The following is a 23,045-nucleotide window of genomic DNA, read 5'->3' as shown; positions in this document are numbered from 1 at the left end:
TAGAACTGATGAAAGAGCTTAACAAGGATAAGAGAAAAATATAGTGTTGTGGTTGTAGCTTTGGATATTGGACAAGTTTGAACTCTGGCTCCACCACTTACCATCTTAGACAATTTACTTAAGCTCTCTGCACTTCTCTGGACTTCAGCTCCCTCATCTACACATAGTTATAATAATAAAACCTTCTTCACAGAGTCATTGTGAGATTTGGATGCATTCCACACATGTAAAGTGCTTAGAACAGTGCCTAGCACGTAGGGAGGGTTATGTGAATGCTCGCTATTATGATAAAAGTCGCTGGCTTTGAGATCAATATACAAAAATTGTTTATATTCAACACACTGCAGCAAATCATTAGAAGATATCATTTTAAAAGGTTGCATTTATATCATTTTAAATAGCATAAAATAAGATGTCTAGGAATAAATCCAACAAATGATGGCATACTTTAAGAAGAAAATTATAAAATTTTATTGAATGTAATTAAAGATAACCCAAATAAGTGGAGAGATACTCCATGTGCATGAAGAGGAAGATTTATTATCTTGAAAACCTTTTTTTTTCCCCATATTAATCTTTAATTCAAAGATATTCCGAACAAAATGTTGAGGGGTACTTTTAGTGTGTATATATATGGAATTTGACAAGCTGATTCTAAATGAAGATTAAAGACCAAATAATTGAGAGGTGGAGTATAAGCAGAGACTGACAGATAGAATAATGAAACAGAATAAAGAGTCCAGAAAGACACTCTGCATTTATGAAAACTTGATACATGGCAAAAGTGGTTTTACAGATCACTTGGAATAGGATGAATTATTCAAAAAACAATGCTGGGGCAATTGGTCTGCCATTAGCAAAAACTCAATTGGATCCCTGCCTTACCCATACTCTGGACTAAAGACTTAAGTGTGAAAAACAAAATAAAGAAGGTGATGGGGCTTCCCAGGTGGCACAGTGGTTAAGAATCTGCCTGCCAACACAAGGGACACGGGTTCAAGCCCTGGCCCGGGAAGATCTCACATGCCGGGGATCAACTAAGCCCGTGCGCCACAACTACTGAGCCTGAGCTCTAGAACCCACAAGCCACAACTACTGAGCCCACATGCCACAACTACTGAAGCCCGCGCGCCTAGAGCCCGTGCTCCGCAACAAGAGAAGCCACGACAATGAGAAGCCTGTGTACCGCAACTAAGAGTAGCCCCTGCTCACCGCAACTAGAGAAAGCCCACGCACAGCAACCAAGAACCATCACAGCCAAAAATAAAATAAATTCATTTTTTTAAAAAAAGAAGAAGACTGTGATGTTTTGGGGTCAAAGAAGAATTTCTTTTTTATTTTCTCTTTCTTTTTTTTTTTTTTTTTTTGCAGTACACAGGCATCTCACTGGTGTGGCCTCTCCCGTTGCGGAGCAGAGGCTCCAGACGTGTAGGTTCAGCGGCCATGGCTCATGGGCGCAGCCGCTCTGTGGCATGTGGGATCTTCCCGGACCGGGGCACGAACCCGTGTCCCCTGCATTGGCAGGCGGACTCTCAACCACTGCGCCACCAGGGAAGCCCTCTCTTTCAGTTTTATTGACATATAATTGACATACAGCAAAGAAGAATTTTTTTTTTTAGAATTTCTTAAACAAGACTTGGAAAGCATAAATCATAAAGGAAAAGATTGATAAATTTGACTGGGTTAAAATTAATTTCTGTTAATATTTTATTATTTTCTGGTTAACCAAGGTAGGTTAATGGTCCCAGCTTTACACTCTCTGCGGGTAACAGAATAATGCAAATACATTGGCGCCCTTTCTACGGTGACTTTGCATTGCCTCCCTACTGTAGAGTAGGCAAAATGCGCACGTCCACACAACTGAGTTTGAGCTTGACCACATGACTTGCTCTGGCCAACAGAATGCAGAATAGCATATATCATGCTCACCTAGAGATGTCAAATGTGCTGGTGTGGTTTACCCTGCCCGCTACCATCTATCACGAGAAGAGCATGCCCTGAATAGCTGCTGGTGTCACTGTCAGATAGGTCAGGGGTTGTCAAACTAGAGCCTGGGGGCCAAATCTGAACTGCTACCTGTTTTTTTTTTTTTTTTTTTTTGCGGTACGCGGGCCTCTCACTGTTGTGGCCCCTCCCGTTGCGGAGCACAGGCTCCGGACGCGCAGGCTCAGCGGCCATGGCTCACGGGCCCAGCCGCTCCGCGGCATGTGGGAATTTCCCAGACCCGGGCACGATCCCGTGTCCCCTGCATCGGCAGGCGGACTCTCAACTACTGCGCCACCAGGGAAGCCCGAGGGTGCTTTTTAATACAACATTATTCTAGCAATAGCTGAGTAGCACATTAACTTAATTAAAATAAAAAAAATTATTTTGGAAGGATGCTGGGGGCTCACAGAGTCAATAACAGGGTGGAGGCATGGAAACAGGCAGGAACTAGGATATTTCTCGAGGATAAGATGCAAAGACTCGCAAGAAGTCTGAAACCAGGTTCTGGAAGGCTGGGATGAAATAGAATTCTTTTCTATTTCTTTGATCCTCCAGTCAAGATTCAAATACCAGGAAGAGAGAATGTAACTGACCTAACTTGGGCCACCTCTCTGCCCATTAATGAAGGAATGCTGGAATCTTGGCCACTGTCTCCCAGACTATGTCCAGTGGGAAGAAAGAATGCCCAAAAGGAAATATTGTACTTTTAAAAAGATGGGTTTGAGGGCTTCCCTGGTGGCACAGTGGTTGAGAGTCCGCCTGCCGATGCAGGGGACACAGGTTCATGCCCTGGTCCGGGAAGATCCCACATGCCGCAGAGGGGCTGGGCCCGTGAGCCACGGCCGGTGAGCCTGCGTGTCCGGAGCCTGTGCTCCGCAACGGGAGAGGCCACAACAGTGAGAGGACTGCGTACCGTAAAAAAAAAAAAAAGATGGGTTTGAAACTGGGCAGCCAGAAACATGAAATGGCCAAGACTCATACTGACCAAGCAAACTTCTGGTTATGCTATTTCTTCCACCGAGGGACTGAAGAAGAGAATACCCACCAGAATTTGTACTTACCTGTCAGTAATGATACTTTTCACAGTAAACTCATGCTTGGTCTTGAGAAAAGGCTATCTAACTGTTACTTGCCAGAACTGTTTTCCTGTGTCTGTGTAGGACCTACTTCTGCATCCCAAGTGACTTCCTGAAGAGGGTCACCTTAGCCACTAGTTGGCCTCCTAGAGGTCTCCTCTGAGGCCACCATTTTCCACCACAGAGACTAGAGGAATAGTCTAGACAGAATAAAGGGAGTAGCAGCAAGCAGTTTGGTTGGTATTAGATTTTACTTTGAAAACCTAGGTAATCAGAATAAGCTTTAGCTCACATAACCAGCTGGGCATAGTTGGAGTAACTCTGTGTTGGGGAATAACTCAAACAGAACTCTGTTTTAGGAAAATTATTTTTTCTAGGGTATATGGGTTGGAGAACAGAAGGGAGCAACAGTCCATGGAGTCTGTCTCTACAGTGTAGTTTTCAAGCTAGAAATATAACCATGGGGAACTTCTTTGAGATGTTTCCTACTCCCCAGAAGTCTTCCATCCAAGGCCAAGGCAAGCCTGACCCTGCTAATCATCAGAGACTAGATGAAGTCAGCCGTGTTCCGGAGTGCATGGTATGTCATCAATAAAGGATTGGGGGTATTTCTACATTGGGGCTCCCAGACTGTGAGCTATGAATCCTCTGGAGATCCTTGGAGCTGTTGCAAGATACCCCAAGTCTATATACACCCCAAACGCAGTCTGAGGCTGGGTAGATAACATATCGTATATGTCTGCACTACTCTTCCCTAAATGTATGTAGAAGTGATTGGATTTAATTCAATGCAAATTCCTTCTCAAGAGTTACTAGAGTCATAATAATAGTTTCTTGTTAGTATAGATGTTTCTCAACCAATAAATATTACTGTCAGAGAGGGGTCTACAAACTAGAAATAATATAGCACCAGTCTCACTGAATTGATGTCAGGTTTAATTGATTAAAGGCCTGCGGGTTTTTAGTGCTTGAAACAGAGTAAATGTTCAGTAAATACCAACCATTATTATAAAGTGAGCTTCATGTTTAAAAGGTGGGAACTACTCATCTCAATAATCTTTAGAACCATTCTTGTGTCACTGAGTTTTAATGGCTTTATGAATTTTATGATAAATCTTGTGAAGGGGAAAGAAATACTTTGAGATCTGTTGATCCTGCTGGTTCTAATTTCGAATGCATGAAATCACTATGGCTATCAGCTGTTCCCAACTCAGGTAGAAGGCATCCTTGGAAAAGAGCCCGTATCTCTTTGATTGACAGCGTGGTGGAGAGAGGCCGAACCCTCCGGGAACTGAAAGCTCAACAGCAACTACTACGATAACCACAAGGTGGCGCTGTGACCCCAAATTTCACACACGGGCATCCGTTCATTTTCCAAGCTTTCTTTCACAGTGCTTCTCAAACCCTACTGAGCGTACGCATCAGCTGAGGTCTTGTTAAAATGTAGATTCTAATTCATTAGGTCTGGGATGGAGCCTGAAATCCTACATTTCTAACAAGGTCTCAGGTGATGCCGATGCTGGAGCTTTCAGCATTTCTGCCTTGTCTTGATGTGGGCCGGGAGTAAGAGTTAAGTAGACCCGAAAAGCGGCCCCATTCTACGCCTGTCGGAGGTAGTGGAGAGGAAGAAGAAAGAAAAATGGGAAACAACAAAAGAAAAAGAGGGCAGCTTTCTTTTAACATGCCAGTCCCACGAGCTTCCTGCGGTTCCGTCCTCTGAAGAGTGACTGATGTGGCAGGTGCCCTGGTCAAGGTGAGCCGTAGAGAAGATCAGAAAGGGTTTTCCCGGAACGTTCTTTTTCTGACACGAGGGCTCATTAAATAACTTATTGCGGAACTTAGAAAACACGAAGTGGCCAAATGCTTCAGCACACACTCCATAGCTCCCCCCAAAAGCCAATTCAGGTTTCTAGTAGAATCCGTATAAATAGGCTGAGGGGAGCCAAACTGAGAACTGAAAAGGTGGACTAGCCGGAAGAGACGCCGTGCTGGTGGCGTTGCTCTTGCATGCACAATGGGATCTATTTTAATATCATGATCTTCTGCTTTCCGCCTCCGGAAAGGCCCGTGGGTGGGGAGCAACCAACGAAGTGAAACTGCTTCTAACCCGACTTCCCTGGGGCCCTGGCATTAAGGTTAGATGCACGCTGCAAAATGAGAAGTTGCAGTGCAGCTGGCTCCCGCTGTGCTGCTGCTTCTCTTGGGGTTTTTTTTTCGGTTTGGTTTTTCCCTTTTAGTGATCTTCGTTTATTATTTGTGGCCTTTTGGGGCCTGAAGCTGGTTTTAAGACAGAGATTTCAAAGTGAAAAACAAATTTCTATCTATTCAGTTTTAATCTATTATATCAGTTCAGTTTAAAGCTTAGCCAGCTTTTTGCTTGTAAAATCTAAGGAAGATGTTAGCTCTCAGTTTTTTTTAAGGTTCTGACGATGGAGTTAATTTCCCCCCTCCATCCTCTCCTGGGCCTCCTTAGGGGGCAAACCTCCCCATCCAATTTGCATAAAATATGCAGCAGGGCGTCCTACCAGAACCCAAACTGGGAAGAAAAGTTTTGCTGTTTGGATGATGTTCACTCCTCTACGTTTACATGCATAAATTGCTATGAATAACTGGGGGGGTGGATGGTGTTTTGGGGGGTCGCAAAGGAGGGGTGGGAAGGAGCATGGACAGGGGAAGGTAGGAGGCGCCGTTTCGCACTCCTTCCTTCCTGGGCTGGTTCAGAGCTCCCGGGAAGGGATTTCCCAGGAATGGATTTCATGAGAGACTCGGTGAGACTCTGGATCCCAGCATAGAAGCTTTGAAATGCTGCGATGTTGACAGCCAGTTTTGAGGAAAGAGGTTTCGTTGTTGTTGTTGTTGTTGTTTTCGGTACGCGGGCCTCTCACTGTTGTGGCCCCTCCCGTTGTGGAGCACAGGCTCCGGACGCGCAGGCTCAGCGGCCAGGGCTCACGGGCCCAGCCGCTCCGCGGCGTGTGGGATCCTCCCGGACCGGGGCACGACCCCGTGTTCCCTGCATCGGCAGGCGGACTTCCAACCACTGCGCCACCGGGGAAGCCCCTCGTTGTTGTTTTTATCTCGTGTAGCACATGTAGTTCAGCTATTTGTTTTGATTACATAAACCACACACTTGGCTTGGGGGAGCCGATTTCCTGAACTTTTTAAAGAATAAAATGTTTTAAAATTCTAATTTGAACTTGTTATATAAATTGTAAAGGCTAAGAAATATGACACAATTTTATGGTCTTTGCACAATTATGAATCCTGAAACAATCTTGTACAAAAACTGGAAAGGGAAACAGCAAAGGACCAAAAATTACTTTTGCCCAATAGGCTAGTTATTCACAATTTTGCCTTCATAATTTATTATTAAGCATCAAAAGATCTAGTGATTTTTCTTCACTTTCACTTTTCAGAAAAATGAATATTTGACAATATATTTGACAATGGGAAGAAATTTAGATGTTATAAAAGTTATAGAAAAATGTCACCAGTAATTATTTTGATTATACATACTTATGGTACTTTTTAAAATTTTTTATTTATTTTATTATTTATTTTTGGCAGTGTTGGGTCTTCGTTGCTGCACGTGGGCTTTCTCTAGTTGCGGCAAACGGGAGCTACTCTTCGTTGCAGTGCGGGGGCTTTTCATTGCTGTGGTTTCTCTTGTTGCGGAGCACGGGCTCTACATGCGTGGGCTTCAGTAGTTGTAGCGCATGGGCTCAGTAGTTGTGGCTCACGGGCTCTAGAGCACAGGCTCAGTAGTTGTGGCGCACAGGCTTAGTTGCTCTGCGGCATGTGGGATCTGCCCAGACCAGGGCTCAAACTTGTGCACACTGCACTGGCAGGCGGATTCTTAACCACAGCACCAACAGAGAAGTCCCCTTTATGGTACTATTTTTATTGGAATGAAAATGCGGTGTTTTCCTCTTTCCTTAGTGTCTCTTTAATTAGGAAGTTTTCTGAGGTTGTGTATATAGCCACAGTCACTTTTTATTTTCAAACGTTGACTGGTACTTTATAGATTTGGTAGTTTTTTGTTTTTGCGGTATGCGGGTCTCTCACTGTTGTGGCCTCTCCCGTTACGGAGCACAGGCTCCGGACACGCAGGCCCAGCGGCCATGGCTCACGGGCCCAGCCGCTCCGCGGCACGTGGGATCTTCCCGGACCGTGGCACGAACCCGTGTCCCCTGCTTCGGCAGGCGGACTCTCAACCACTGCGCCACCAGGGAAGCCCTATTTGGTAGTTTTATAGTGTATATTTATGTGCACCCAAATCAATAAGTTTGTTTTTGAAGATTTATCTATTTCTGTAACAGAGTCATTTAATATGACATAAGATTTTAAATTATTAGTCACTTTTAGATAAACTGGAAGCACCAATAGGATTGTCTTACATTTCCTAATTTTTTTTTATTGAAGCATGATTCACATTTAACATTACATTAGTTTCAGGTGTACAATATAATGATTAGCTATTTGTATCTATTGCAAAATGATCATTACAATAAGTCTAATTAACATCTGTAACACCATAATAACATTTGTAACACCATACATAGTTACAAATTTTTTTCTTGTGATGAGAACTTTTAAGATCTTCACTTGTAGCCGCTTTCAGATATGCTGTACAGTATTATTAACTATAGTTACCATGCTGTATGTTACATCCCCATGACTTATTTTATAACTAGAAATTTGTACCTTTTGACCCCCTTCACTCATTTCACCCACACCTCTACCCCTGCCTCTGGCAACCACCAAATCTCTTCTCTGTATCTATGAGCTTGTTTTTTTGGTTTTGGTCTTGTTTTTGTTTTAGATTCCATATATAAGTGAGATCATGTAGTATTTGTCTTTATCTGTCTGACTTACTTCACTTAGTATAATGTCTTCAAGGTCTACCCATGTTGTCACAAATGGCAAGATTTTTTTTATGGCTAAATAATAGTCCATTGTTTATATACCACATTTTCTTTATTCATTCAGTATCCATGGACCCTTAGGTTAGTTCCATATTTTGACTATTGTAAACAGCTGAAATAAACACATATTCTTTTAAAATTAGTGGGGGTTTTTTTCTTCCAATAAATACACAGGTATGAAATTGCTGGATCATATGGTAGTTCTCTTTTTAATTTTTTGAAAAAACTCCCTGCTGTTTTTCATAGTGGCTGTACCAATTTACATTTCCAACAACAGTGCACAAGGGCTCCTTTACCTCCACATCCTTGCCAACAATTGTGATTTCTTGTCTTTTTGATGACGGCCGTTCTAACAGGTGTGAGGTGGTATCTCGTTGTGGTTTTGACTGCATTTCCCCGATGATTAGTGATGTTGAGCCCGTTGACTTGGTGAGACTCTGAATCCTAGCGTTGCGGCTATGGGATGCTGAGATGGCGACACCCAGTTCTGAGGAGAGAGATATTGAACCCACCATGCTATGGAGCTCAGCATGGCTTCTCACCTCAAGATGAGTGGATTTGGGATTCTTGGGGGAAAGCACCCTTAGCATGAACATTAGCACCATCAAGAAGGCACTTTGTTCAGCGAGGTCAATAGTGCAAGACGCCTTCAAGGACCTTGCCAGGCCCCAGTCTAGCTACCTGAGATAGCTGGAGTGGAGTAGACTGTGGTGGTATCAGATGGTGAGAGCGGCTGACAGTGTGGGATATGAGCACACACAAGGCTCCTTGGGACCAAGAATACGGGGTCATTGACGTTGATGAGCCTTCTTTGTAGCCGCAGGCAGTGAAGACTGGAAGCACTTGGGTTACACACCAAATCATGCTAATTGCTCTTATGCAACAAGATCCCTCCATCTGCGAACAGGGTCTAGCAGGAACAGTAGTTAGTTTCCAAGGTCTTGGGAGGCAGCCTAGCAGAAAAGATATGAAAGCAGGCTCTGTAATCAGACCACCTTGAATTTCTGTCATTTACTAGCCGTGAAACCTTAACTTTTTGGTACCTTGGGTACTTTGTCTATTATATGAGAATAATAATAAAATTGAATTCACAGGTCTATGAGAATTAACAGGTAAAGTTCATAACAGCCTTAGAACAGTGACAGGCACATATAAACCCCAAGAAGGGTCAGGTTTGTATTGTTACACAGTAGGCCAGGATACTTCAAACAGCATCATGGAGACTGATTCACCTCTTTTCTAGAAATAAAAGAACCAGGAGGAGGTTGAGGGCTGATGGGTCTCTGGATCTCCTCAGGGCTAGTGAGTCTAGGAATTAAAAGAAGACATTGGTCCTAATGACAATGAGAGCTAACCTGGTAGAGATTCTTCCAGCATATGTCTCTGGTCTATTTTTTTCCCAGGGCCAAAGGTACTGTTTCCAGGAAGCCAAACTCTTCAGGGCCTTAGGACTAGAGAGTTCCTGGGCACAACTAAGGCTGTAACTTCCTCCATGGGGAGAACGTAAGTTAATAATGTGGTACCTTCACCCATCGTGACATAAAATAAGAGAGGCCTCTTCTTCTTTCAGTTTTTTATGAAAACCATAGGAGGAACTTCCCATAACCTTAATATCATGGTACTAGAATTTTCCTGTTCGAAACTTTCAGATCCATCAGTCTTAGCGCTGAATTTCACCACATCCCCATTAGCACTCGAGGCAAAAACTGTCCTGCTGCCAGTGACTTACTTTGAAACTGAAATAAGTCATTGTGCCACCAAGAAATAAGAAGCAATGTATGTTCTGGCTGCATAAGCCACGATATTCTCCTTCCCAGAGCTGCCTCTAGGGTGTGCAGGGCGGCAGGAAAATTCTTTTTGCAGAGCTCCTAATTTTTATACTTATTATATAAATAACCGGATTTTAAAATGTTTCACAAGGTACAGACCTATGTGAAGTATAGTGGCTTTTTCATGGAGATGGATAGAGAAGAGTTACTTGTCCATTATCCATTGTCCATTGTGCATTGGAAGATTCTTTGTAGGGTCCAAGCACCATCTCGCCCTGTTCAAATCCAGGAACCATCTCTTCAGGCATTTTATTGTCCAATGTACTGTTCCTGGTTCATTTCCACCAAAAAACCCCCCCAAAACGTAGCAATGCTGTAATTAACCACACAAACCACATGGCTCTTCGGAACCTGTTTCCATTAAACAGTATAGATCTTCTTGCCTCTGCAGTTCCCTGATAGCCTGTCTGTAATGATGGTTTTATTATTACTCATGTCACTGCATCTGTCCACGATGCCTTACAGTGACTCAAAGCTGGGTGCTGTGCCTCACTGATGCAAGTCTTCCCCAGAGCATGTAGGAAAACATAAACTGATATTTGTTTTCTGGTCCTGTTTAGTCTAACATTCAGAATTTTATGGTGGAGACATAGAATAAGGCATATTCCAGTCGTGTCTTCTCTTGGACTCTTGAGGTGGTGATCACTGCCTCCCTAGAATGGGAGCTCTTTCAGTGTTGACTGAAAACACACCATCGCCAGTGGGGAGGGTAGTGAGGGGTCCATGCAAGAAGAGAGAGGCTCAGTTCCACTCCCACAACATATGTCCTTCCCTTATGAACATGGCTTACGACAGGGAGAGCATGATGTCGCCATGTCAATGGGAGGTGAGAGAGCACATTGACCGGAAAGCCCATTGGCGTTCAGTCTTGAAAGCCATCCTCCAAGGACTACCTAATACATGGCACAGAGCTGCAGCAATGGTGGTTATCACCCGGGATGCTGGGGGCTGGGGGATGAAGCGGGCAGCATCTGCTGTCACACCTGCCACAGGTACTGAAGACAGGAGGTGGCACCACAATCAAATCACAGATGGACACAGGCCTACACGGCTGGCTCAAGCCCAAGGGTTGGTGGTAGACTGTTGGTAGCCCAGACCCCCGACGTCATCTTGTGGTCGATATGAGAGTCACCCCAAATCAGCACGTGTGCACCATTCTGGTGGCCCAATCTTGGGTGACCCCACGCTGTTTCAGCCAGCAGAAGTGATCTTCTTGCCAGACTGTCCGCCTCAAATGGAGGCCCACCCACCAGTCTCTGAGAGGACCCCACAGGTGCGAGATCCAGAGCTCCGTAGGATACCTGGTTGGCCTCATGTGCAAGGCAGAGGGTCAGGAAGTACCTTGAAGGGTCATGTGAAGACCAGGATCCATGTGGGTCTGGATGTGGGCTGGGGACATCCTGCTTGGAGGACACTGTCAGGCCTGGCCATACCAGGGCTTAAGAACATACCCGTCATTAAAGACATGCTACCAGGGAACTACAGAAGCAAGAAGACCTATCAGAAAATTCAAGGAAGTCTCTCCCAAGACCTGGGGGTGGGGGAGAGGGGAAGGGGTCTGAGGAGTGGGCCATAGCAGAGGCTTTATTGGCCCAGAACTTCCCCTTCTCCTCTTGAAAAGCTGATACGGCAACAAGAAGAGGGGCACTGATGGGGGTTGTGGGGGGACCATAAAACCCATTTGTGGGGATTCATATAATCTGCAGACTCTGAAATTCAAGGGCTGTCCACAGCAAGCCCCTGAGATGAAGCGGATCCCAACAGGAGGAAGTAAAGAGAAGAGCCAAAGGTGGGGGGCAGAGGGAGACGACCCAGGGTCGGCTGGTCCCAGAAAGTGTAAGCAAAATATACTTATTGAAGGTGAAGAAGGCTCCCTGCTGAGTAAACCTATGTGCCTGATGTACAACAAGGGGTGACACTGAAGTGGGTGGCCTTGGCTGCCCTGCTGGACCTGAGAAGAGCAGAGGCGGCCAATCAACAAAGTGTCTACAGACAAACTATATTTCCTTTGGAAAATCCTTGGAGAGTAGCCATGTGCCAAGCACTGTCCTGGGCAGAGGTGGAAACAACATCTGTGAGCAAAACAGACAAAATCTCTGCTCTAAAGGAGTTTGCATTCTAGTGGGGGAAGTTGGAATAAGCCAAATAAATAGAAAAATGATAATGGAGGGCTGAGATCAGTACCAGCTTCACACAGGTGAAAAACGGAGCTAAGGGACCATGGGAAGTTTCCCCAGCAGAGTACCAGTGGTGAAGTTGTCCTCACAACCTCCAGGGGAAACCGGGATCCCAATTATTCTTCATCCTTTATACAAAGAACACGTTCTGGCTTGTGGACAAAGGGTGGCTAATCTGAGAAGCTGCCTCCGGTCATAAGTTACTGATAGAACAAGGTCGTTGTTTTAGGAATGTGAATCAGGTTGCACATGCAGGACGCCCTGGTGAGTAGGGAGAGACTGCAGATAGAATCTAGATCTCAAATAATTGTGGGGAAGATTTAGGGGTTGTCCAGCTGCTAAAATTAGAAGTCGCTGAGAACTAAGCCTAATGTGTTATTTTTTTTAAATTATAATAAAATGTCTATTTAAAAAACTGTATTACTAAACTGAAGACTGGAATAACTGCCATGAATAACCCAATCCTGACAACTTTAGGGCTGATGTTATCCTCTTTGTTTGTTCCAAGTTAATTAATCTGTAAAGGTAAGAGTCTCACACTAATTCATGCAAGAGCGACAGAGTCTTCATACAGTGTCTGTCTGACTCTTTCCGAAGCTAATATCAGCAGCCCGGCTGCTGGGAGCCTGGGAGGAGAGGTGTTCTCCTAATCCTCTGCCATCTCTCCACTGAGGTTCCCTCGGGCTTCCCCTTCTACCAGACAGACCAAGGCTCGCCAGGAAGGAAGAAGAGAGACACTCAGCCTCAGGGCTGCTGAACTCGAGCTCCTCAGAGCAGACTGGCCATTGACCAAATGGAAGTACAACCTGGCTTCTAGATTGACACCAGCCTTCTCCCTACACTCTCAGGCTGACCTTCTCGAGTCCACTTTTTTTAATGGCTACTAGTGTGAGGAATTCGTACGACCACAAACTATAAGGAAATACAGTAGATGCCGAGCCCAATTTTAGCCTGCTTAGATTGGTTTTATTAGCTTGAATGAGCTGAAACAGATATTTTTGTAAGTCAAGAACAATCAAATATTGGCAAATTCACCTGATTGAAGCTGTACTCAGGAATCCGTCAATTCTGGGTTCTCAGTCTTCTCTTCCTTTCACCTATGCCTGCTCTTCCTCTTCAGGTTCTCAGAATTTGCCTTCAAATTCCACTCTCTATCCTGAAGCCAGTTGAGTCCCTACTAAGTTCCTCTAGCTAACCCAATGTCCATTCCATAAACATTCATTGAGCATCTTTTCTGAACCACGGACTGAGCAAACTGCCGCTGATACAAGGGCAGAGGGAAGTCTGTCCTCACCTTTGAGGAGCTCATAGAAGAGTAAGAAAGGGATGTTTTTTAAAGATATAGCATCAGTTTGGTGATGAAAATATGTCCCAAGTGTTGTAGAGAATAGAGGAACATCATGCTTGGGGGAAGAAATGAGGAAAGTTTCAAAGAAGAGTCGACATTTGGATTGCACCTCAAGGATATGTAAGATTTCCTAAACGAACTAAGTCAGGAAAGGTATCACAGGCAGACATGATGCCAAGTTCTAGAGTCTGGGGGCATGAAAGGAGATGAGTGTTCTGGGAAAGGGCCAATAATTTGATAGGATTCAATGATGGGTTGCAAGGGTGCAAGAGGTGATTGGTGTCAGATCTTAAAGGCATTTCCTTCCTTTATCATGTGGGTGAGCCAATAGGGAAAGAACATGTTTGTTCTTGATGTTTGTTTTTGAAATTTAACTTTGCAAAATTCAAGAGAGCTTGTTTTCTTTCAATGAACTGTGAGGCTAGAAGGGACGATCAAACAACATGAGTAGGATGTGTAGGCTTTTAACATTATCTTTATTGTTTTCTCTGCTTGCAAAAGAAGTATAGATTCATTCTAAGCAACTCCAACATTACAGAAATATACAACGTAGAAACCAAATGCTTCCTGTAATCCAAACTTCCAGACCCTAACCACTGTTACCACACCAATGTACAGGTATATATTCCTTTAGACTCCTATTTCAATGTATAAACCAAGATCTAACTTTCTCCATACCAGAAAATATAGAGCTACCTCATTTTTTAATGGCTGTGTAATATTCTGTTACATTAATGTACTATAATTTGTTAGATCAATCCTTATTTTGTGGACATTTGAGCTGTTTTTAATTTTTCATGATTACAAACAATGCCAGGATGAATACCTTCTTTACATAAACCTTTGCAAATTGCATTTCTATAGGATACATTCTTAGAGCTCCTTCAAGGAACTGACATGAAGGAATGATAGTTTTTCATTTTAATAGATATTGCCAAATTGCCATGATAAAGGTTGTGTCAATTTATATCCTAACAGTATATTCAGGTCCCGATTTCCCTAGGGGTGGGTGGGACTCTATAGGCAGTCTGTTCTTATCAGAGAGATTGCAGAACCTCGAGACTCTTCATTCAGTTCTGTGAATGTCTGCAGTTCACACATCTCTCTGGTTTCTAATAAATTAACACGAATAGCAGCTCGAAGGTTTGCCCAAAAAAGGCCACACTTACGCCTGTCCTTGGGCCATTCCAAGTATGCTTTCTTTTCCATGAGAGTTTTCAGCTTAGGATACCTGGGAGGAATACAGTAGAGCGGAATGGGTTCCAGTAGGATAAGCATTATGTAATCAGAACTTTCACGGAAGAGATTGTGGTGGGCAAAGTAGCGTTCATAATGACACCACTCCGTCTGGACAAAGTTGGGAGACAAAACAAAGATGCACTTGTAACTTTTCTCAATGCAGTTTATGGTATCTTCAGTAATGCTCTTGCCAGGGTCAGAGTTTCCCTCATGAAGGCAAATCAGGACAGAACTATCTTCTTTCTCTATATTGGGAATCAATTCATACTTCACCCAGGCAGAATCATGTTCACTGTATGAAATAAACACATGGAATTGGATATTTCTCTTGAGCTGTTCTTGGCTGGTCTTCCTAACCCTGTGCCATGTCTGTGTCCATTGACCTAGCATCCTGAGATACCAGGGCAGATCAAAGTGGAGGCAGCAGAAGGCCACAGCCGTCCCCAGAACTAGCATGATAACCACAATGGTGACAATCAACAAAGCTGCGTTGCAAGATATTTCAGGAAGACGAACATCCTTTAACTGAGTCCCCTTTAGATTCAAAGGGTATTCACAGATGTATGAATCTGACCACCCAACCATCATGCCCTCTGAGTATTTTTCAAGCTGAATAAAATCTCTTAATTCACAAGTACATCGGAATGGATTTCTTCCTACATTTAGAGTCTTAACTTCCTGGCAGCTCTGGAAAAACTCCAGAGATGGGCTGAGAATTAAGTTCATTTCAACGTTCAGAACTGAGAGTCTTCTGAAATGACTGCACCCAGGAAGATCAGTTAGAAAATTAAATGCAAGATTTAACTCTCGCAAGGATGTCAGGTGAATAATGTCTTTAGGGACAGTTTGAATTTTGTTATTATTCAAGTCAAGTATTTGAATATTTCTGGGCAAGCACCTGAAAACAGAATCAGCAAATTTGTTGGACGACAAGTTCATGGTGATCAAGGTTTCTGGCCACAAGCAATTTTCATCATTTTCATGTTGTAACAGATTTTCGCTCAGATCTAAGTGCCTCAAGGATGTGTTGCCGGCAAAGCAACTCACCAAGGAAAGTGTCTCCAATTTATTGTCCTTCAGAATGAGAGTTTTCAAATGAGGCAGTTGGATAGATGTTTTAAACACGTCATCTGTTAAGATATTGTTAGCAAAATTTAAATATTGGAATCTTGTAGGATAGATAGGGAACAGCATATGAGGCATTTGCGCATCTGATATCGTCAGGTTTTCTATATCCATTTTGGTAAAAAGCAAGTAGACTCTCTCCTGTGGGATATTAAAAATTCTGAAATGTACATTCTCCAATTTTATAGTTCTCATTACAGTATTCGAGTAGTCAAATGAATTGTGGTCAAGATAAACCTTACCTCCGAAAGTCACATGTTGAATCTGGAAGTATTCTACTGACGTATGCCAAACAAATTGGAAGATAAGCAGAAGATCATCCCAGAGTAAATCAACTTTATTAAGTAACAGAATGGATGTCTTGGCATTCTCTAAAATAAGATTTTGCTGAGTTTCGTAACTTGCAAATTGGCTTTTGCCATCTATATTCGTAATTTCTAATATTTTTGAAGTCTTCATTCCATCACGCAAAAGAACCCAGAAATTTGTGTTCATTGGCAAAACAATGTGAAGTTTTGTTGTGTTTAAGATGGGCAGGCTACCTTCTTCATAATGAGAAAGAGTTCTCAATCCTAAGAAGACAGTATTTAGATGCAAGTGAGCAATTTTCTGGAAATCTGATTTTTGTATTTTTGCCCCACTCAAACCTAGGATTTCCAGGTGTGACATGTTGCCAGTCTCCTCGCAGGTAGGCACGGTGTCAAAGTCATTGAAGGACAGATCTAAATGTCTGAGACCTGCCAGCGAGAACCAAGTTACACTCTTCAGTCTGTTGTAAGACACATCTAAATAGCTTAACTCCTTGTTGAATTCAAAGGTCTTGATATCCAGCTCTTGGATTCTGTTATGGCATAGAATCAAAACTTTCAGTTTAGAGAGGGAATGAAAATCTGAACGCTGGAGTTGAAAAAGGAGGTTGTAGGACAAATCCAGTACGGTTGTGGTTGGGGTCAAGTCTTCAGGAACCTTTCTTAAAGACGCGTTTGAGCAGTTGGTGGTCAATTCTGTTTCTTCTGGCAGCTTTGAAGCCCCACTATGCACTGACGTAACAATACTACAAAATACGTAAATGCTTCTGATCTGTTTCATTGTAATTCTGAGGATTTTATCACTGATTCACCTCAGATGACTTTTTTCACACATCACCTCATATGAATGAGGAAGATGAGTTCAAATCCTGGAAAGACAACATATAATGTTAAGTGGTTATGTGATTTGTTAAACCCTGTAGGATTTTTTTTTTTTAATGCCAACATCTGACTGTATTCACCAAGAATCTGGATTAGGGTTCCAACCCATTTATTGAGTCTTTGACTTGATCTCAGAGCTTGGCTTATAGATTTCCAAGCCAGGTACTGTGTCACACCCCCATCACTGAGGCAAGTCAGGATTCCCAGAAGGGAGATAGATATATAATAGCTGGCAGAAGTTCCTCTCACCCAGTTCAAATTAGGAACTGCGTTGCTAGGTCATATTCAACACCCCCCTGCCACATCCTCTTTTGATAGCCCGAAAGCTTTAAGAAAATGAAAAGAAATTTTTAAAAATGAAGATTTTTTTAGAGCAGTTTAAGATTCACAGCAACATTGAAAGGAAGGTACAGAGATTTTCCATATCCCTCCTGCCTCCACACATGCACAGTCTCCCCCATTATCAACACACACACTGGAGTGGTGCATTTGTTACAACGGATGGACCTACATTGACTCCTCATAATCATGCAAAGTCCATAGTTTATGCTATCATTCACTCTTGGTGTTGTACATTCTAAGGGTTTGGATACATTATGGATACATGATGACGTGTATTCATCATTATGGTGTCATACAGAGTATTTTCATTTCCCTAAACATCCTCTATGCCAATTCATCCTCCGCCCACCCCACAACCGCTGGCAACCACGTGTCTTTTTTTTTTTTTAATAAATTTATTTATTTATTTTTGGCTGTGTTGGGTCTTCGTTTCTGTGCGAGGGCTTTCTCTAGTTGTGGCAAGCGGGGGCCACTCTTCATCGTGGTGCGCGGGCCTCTCACTATCGCCGCCTCTCTTGTTGCGGAGCACAGGCTTCAGACGCGCAGGCTCAGTAGTTGTGGCTCACGGGCCCAGTTGCTCCGCGGCATGTGGGATCTTCCCGGACCAGGGCTCGAACCCGTGTCCGCTGCATTGGCAGGCAGACTCTCAACCACTGCGCCACCAGGGAAGCCCAACCACTTGTCTTTTTATTGTCTCCATTGTTTTGCCTTTTCTAGAATGACATATAGTTGGAATCATACAGTATGTTCCTTTTTCAGATTGGCTCCTTTCTCATAGTAATATGCACTTAGGTTTCTTCCATGTCTTTGCATGGCTTGATCGTTCATTTCTTTTTAGCACTGAATAATATTTCATTGTCTGGATGTACCCCAGTTTATCCATTCACCTACTGAAGGACATCTTGGTTGCTTCCAAGTTTTAGCAATTATGAATAAAGCTGCTATAAATATCTGTGTACAGGTTTTTGTGTGGACATAAGTTCTCAGTGAAAGTAATTCTTCATCACTGAATGCTGTGGGCCCCTGAATTAATGCCATGAAGTTTTTCTTCAACTTTGTATTTGTGAACATAGAGAGTCTCTTGAGTGAATATCTGACTTTCAATAACACTTGGCCATGTGTATAGAAAGTCCAAAACACGGAAATAAACATGATGGTTCCTGTCCTTGTGCCTCCATATGTCTTTAGGTTGGTGGCAAAAGCAATCTGGATCACTGCCAAATAGGGATAATGATAGAAACAATTTCCATTTCTTGAAGCGTTTTGAGGTGCTAAGAGATATACTAAACACTTCACGTATATTATCTCACTTATCCATCACAAAACTCTGGGAGAGAAGTACTATTACCCACATTTTATAGATGAAGAAACTCATGGATGCAGAATTCTGAGGATTTTGAGAGAAGAACCAGGCTTCAAGTGTTTGATTAGACACAGAACAGAGGTGGTTGGAGAACTAAGAATTTCATATTATTATTCAAGATATTTATTGAGTACCTACTCTGCCAGGCACTTTTTCTAGCCACTGAGGATATAACAGTGAATAGAACAGATAGAATTTCTCTTCTGACTCAGCTTATATTCTAGTAAGGGGTAAGAAAGGAGAGACTATACACAAAATAATAAATTTATCTGTTAGGTGGTGATCAGGGCTAGAAAGAAAGTAACTAAATGAGGGGACCTGAGGGTGACTGGGGAGTGATATTTTGTACAGAATGGTCTAAAAAGGCCTCACAGGACCTTCATGCAAAGATCTAAGGGGAGTGAGGAAGTAAGCCACTTGTTGTCTGGGGATAGAGTATTCTGGAGAGAGAGAGCAGGTACAAGTTCAGAGACCTGATGGCGGGGGGACATGTTTGGAAAATGTGAGGAATGACTTGTGGAATTGGGGGAGGTGGATTCAAGACGTCAGACCTTGTAAGGATTGGGGATTTTCCTCTGACTGAAATAAGAAACCAGTACAGGACGTAGAGTAGAGGAGTGGCAGATTCTGACGTACATCTTAATGAGTCCTCTGCTTGTCTGTTGGAAATGACTGGAAGGGCACAAACCTGGCAGGGAAGAGCCCCGGGACACTATGGAATAATTCATGCAAGAAAGAAGGTTGAGAGGGAGGTGGTGAGAAGTGGTTAGATTCTACTATTAAATTAGTAAATTCTTCGACTTTACGTCCTCCTACACCAGGAACTCTGAAAACACAAGGGAAGGTAACTAGCAGTGGTGAGAGTTTTCCTGCTTCTACTTGCATGTGTCTAATACTCATGGACCCTCAGTCTCCCTCAGACTGGTCACTCCCATAGACAAGCAGGAGGAACAAGAGACAAACTCACGGTGTAGTGAGACTTCTCTGTACTGTTCATGCTGTCCCGTTGTTCTGAGAAGCTGTGTGCGTGTGCGTGTGTGTGTGTGTGTGTTGTGTGTGTGTGTGTGTGTGTGCGTGTGCGTGTGCGTGTGTGTGTGCGCGTGTGTGTGTGTGTGCGTGTGTGTGTGTGTGTGTGTGTGTGTGTGTGTGTGTGTTGTGTGTGTGTGTGTGTATGCACCCATGCAGGGATGGTGGGGAGAAAAACTGGCAGAGCTAACACAAAAGGATTCCTGGAATATTACCTGCTCTCATCTGGATTTTTCTTTCTCTAGAACCTGTCTGGTTTTATTGTTGTGGTTGTTCTTGTTGAAGTGAAGGAATTCTAGAAAACATGTTGATATTTCCTAAGATAACTTACAAATGAAAATACTTTATAAAATTGTTTCATAGAAAATAGGAAAAGGGAAACAGAAATGTCATGTCAAGCATCCTGTGACGTGAGTGTGAAAAGAGAATGTTTATTTTTGATACTCCTTGTCCATTGTGCCCTCAGTGGAAGAGGACCATGAAAGGCACTGGTTGGGGGTGGGGCTGAGGAGGGGCAGGCCCAGAACTGACCTTTCACTTTTCCACTGAGATAGTCCCTCCATGTTTGTTTCCTCCAGTCCATCCCATGCAGCCCTTTCTTGGTCATCTCCTTTTTCTGTAACATTTAATATACCATCCAATGATCAAAATAAGAACAAATACCAACATAAAAAAAAAGTCTCGGGCTTCCCTGGTGGAGCAGTGGTTGAGAGTCCGCCTGCCGATGCAGGGGACGCGGGTTCGTGCCCCGGTCCGGGAAGATCCCACATGCCGCGGAGCGGCTGGGCCCGTGAACCATGGCCGCTGAGCCTGCGCGTCCGGAGCCTGTGCTCCGCAAGGGGAGAGGCCACAGCAGTGAGAGGCCCGCGTACCGGGAAAAAAAAAAAAAAGAGTCTCTGTGATATAACTTTATGTCCATGGTTATTTTCCAGATTTTAGGAATCGAGCAAAATAAATTAGTTGCCAATACCATAATTTTAATCCATATATTCAGCATGTCTAGTAGCATCTCCACGCCATATTGACTCTCATGCAAATGAGGCAGTGGCCACCTGATATCTTTTTGGATAACAACTACCATTCACTGACTTTCTGTAGATTGATTCCTACAACCACCACCTTGTAAGGTAGGTGCTATCACTGTTCAGCCTTTACAGGTAGACAAGGTGGCTCTCAGAGAGGCCCTGTAACCGCTTCACAGTCACAACTTAACCCATGGTGAGTGCAGAGCCTGGGCTCTTAGCCACTCTGCTATCTTGTCTCTCTAGGGTGAGTCGAGATAAATCTGTTTTCAAAATACACTATAATACATTAATCAATGAAATTATAGCTCACTACATCATACTGAGTCTTTAACGTTTCCTTATACACAGTTCAAGGAACCCAGTGAATAAGTCTGCAAGTGCCACCCAGCTTAGGTTTTAGGTCAGTTACTTACAAGGATTGGCATGGATTGAGCCGTTATGTAGAGCACTGTCTTGTTGAAGCCACTGTATTTTGGGGTCGCTTGTTATAGCACCCTGCCTATGTCCTACCTAATGTACTATTGCACTTAGAATGAAATCCAGACTCCCAATACTGGATTGTAACGTCTCCCAGGAGCTGGTCTTGCTTCCTTCTGGGATCTCGTTTCACATAACTCTTCTCCTGACCCTCTGCACTCCAATCATACTGCCCCTCTCTTTGGTCCTTGGCCACATCATGCTTGCCCCAACTTCAGGGCCTTTACCCTAGCTTTTCCCTCAGCTTGGGATGCTCTTCTCTCATCCTTCCTTGGCTGGATCATTCTTACCATTTAGGTCTTGGCTTAAAGTTTATCTCCTCTAAGGAACCTGATTTGACCACCTAATCTAAAGAGGCCATTTTGGGCTTCCCTGGTGGTGCAGTGGTTAAGAATCCGCCTGCCGGTTCAGGGGACACAGGTTCGAGCCCTGGTCCGGGAAGATCCCACATGCTGCGGAGCAACTAAGCCCGTACGCCACAGCTACTGAGCCTGTGCTCTAGAGCCCGCGAGCCACAACTACTGAAGCCTGCGCGCCTAGAGCCAGTGCTCTGCAATAAGAGAAGACACCGCAGTGAGAAGCCTGCGCACCACAACGAAGAGTAGCCCCCGCTCGCCGCAACTAGAGAAAGCCCGCGTGCAGCAACGAAGACCCGACGCAGCCAAAAATAAATAAACAAAATAAATAATTTTTTTAAATGGGAAAAAAATGCCGTTTAGATTAACTTGGTGTTCATTCCCTTCATCCTATTTTATTTCTGTACAAAATAGAGCACTTACCACTATCTGAAACTTTTGTTCATTTATTTGTTTGTTGATTACTTCCCCACCGCTCACACCCATGAGAGAAGGGGTCCGACAATCTGGCTCATCTCTGTATTCCCAGCACAGAGAATAGTGCCTGGTACATCGCATGTGCTCAGTAAATACATTAATGTATATATGAGTAAATGAATTATCTCAATTTTTTATTCCTTAGCACAATGCGGTACATAATATGCTCTCAAAAATATGTATCGGATGAATTAATTGGAGTTATGAATTCCTGTTATGATGCAGTGCATGATAATCAGAGAATGAGTTTAGTGATAGGAATTGATCACTAAGGCATAGAAGAGATAATGTATATAAACCACTTGGTATCACACCTAGCATATCACAAATGGTAGCAGTTATCAGGGCTAAAACTAGGGTGATTTCAGGCACATATTTTAAGAGGCACCAAGAAACTCAGTAATCAAGATAAATAATATTTTAATAAAATATTTTAAAATTAATATAAAATCCATAATGAACAAAATATCAAATTTTTTCATAAAGACAGGGTTAGTATTACTGATTTTTCCTCTTGTCTCAGGTTCCAGTGTGGCTTGGTGGGACATTGGCAGTTATAGTCATTAAGAAGATGAGGTGTTTTTAACATTATTATCTCACAGAGTACTTCAGTTCATAGCGACTTACTTTAAGTTGCTCCTATGTCTAGGAGCTATGGCCCTTGAAAAATACTATGTCTAGGAGCTATAGCAACCCAGTTGCTTTATCTGGAATCCCCTGAGTTGAGATGTCATAGCTTTCATGTTTTACCCATGTTTTACTCTTCTCTCTGCCCAATACCACAACCTCATCTGAAACTTATTCTAAAGAAGTAAGAGGAACTAACTCTTTCTGAACTTCTCTTAATACAATAAAATAAAAAGGTCCTCTCTCTCAGGCAATGCATATAAATTATGGCATTTCATTTAAACATTTTTAAAAGTAGGACAAACTTTTGATGAAAGATGCAGTCAATAAATATGTTACTATCATAGTCATGCTACTGTTACTGGGTGCTGAAAGCAGGTGAAAAACAGAATGACTTTCTTTAACAGTTTATGATTTAAAAGTCCAAGTCAAAAGACACCATGAAATGATTATTGGTGGC

The 23,045-nt window shown here is 43.1% G+C and overlaps 1 protein-coding gene across 1 annotated transcript; it reads right to left on the bottom strand.

Annotated features, from left to right (window-relative positions):
• Nucleotides 1-13,868: 13,868 nt before the first annotated feature.
• On the bottom strand, nt 13,869-20,233 carry TLR10 (toll like receptor 10). The gene is made up of 2 exons (XM_060011764.1): nt 20,155-20,233; nt 13,869-16,879 (listed from the first exon to the last, which is right to left on the bottom strand). The coding sequence occupies exon 2, from the start codon at nt 16,789-16,791 to the stop codon at nt 14,356-14,358; it is 2,436 nt and encodes an 811-aa protein (XP_059867747.1). The 5' UTR covers nt 16,792-16,879; nt 20,155-20,233; the 3' UTR covers nt 13,869-14,355.
• Nucleotides 20,234-23,045: the final 2,812 nt, after the last annotated feature.

Source organism: Delphinus delphis, chromosome 5, assembly GCF_949987515.2.
Source record: "Delphinus delphis chromosome 5, mDelDel1.2, whole genome shotgun sequence".
Lineage (NCBI taxonomy): Eukaryota > Metazoa > Chordata > Mammalia > Artiodactyla > Delphinidae > Delphinus > Delphinus delphis.
The sequence above is the reverse complement of the archived record's forward strand: the minus strand, read 5'-3'. Positions and strand labels throughout refer to the sequence as shown.

Bases quoted from the DNA above. Each gene is read 5' to 3' on its own strand.
- TLR10 (XM_060011764.1), bottom strand. From the start codon at position 16,791: ATGAAACAGATCAGAAGCATTTACGTATTTTGTAGTATTGTTACGTCA.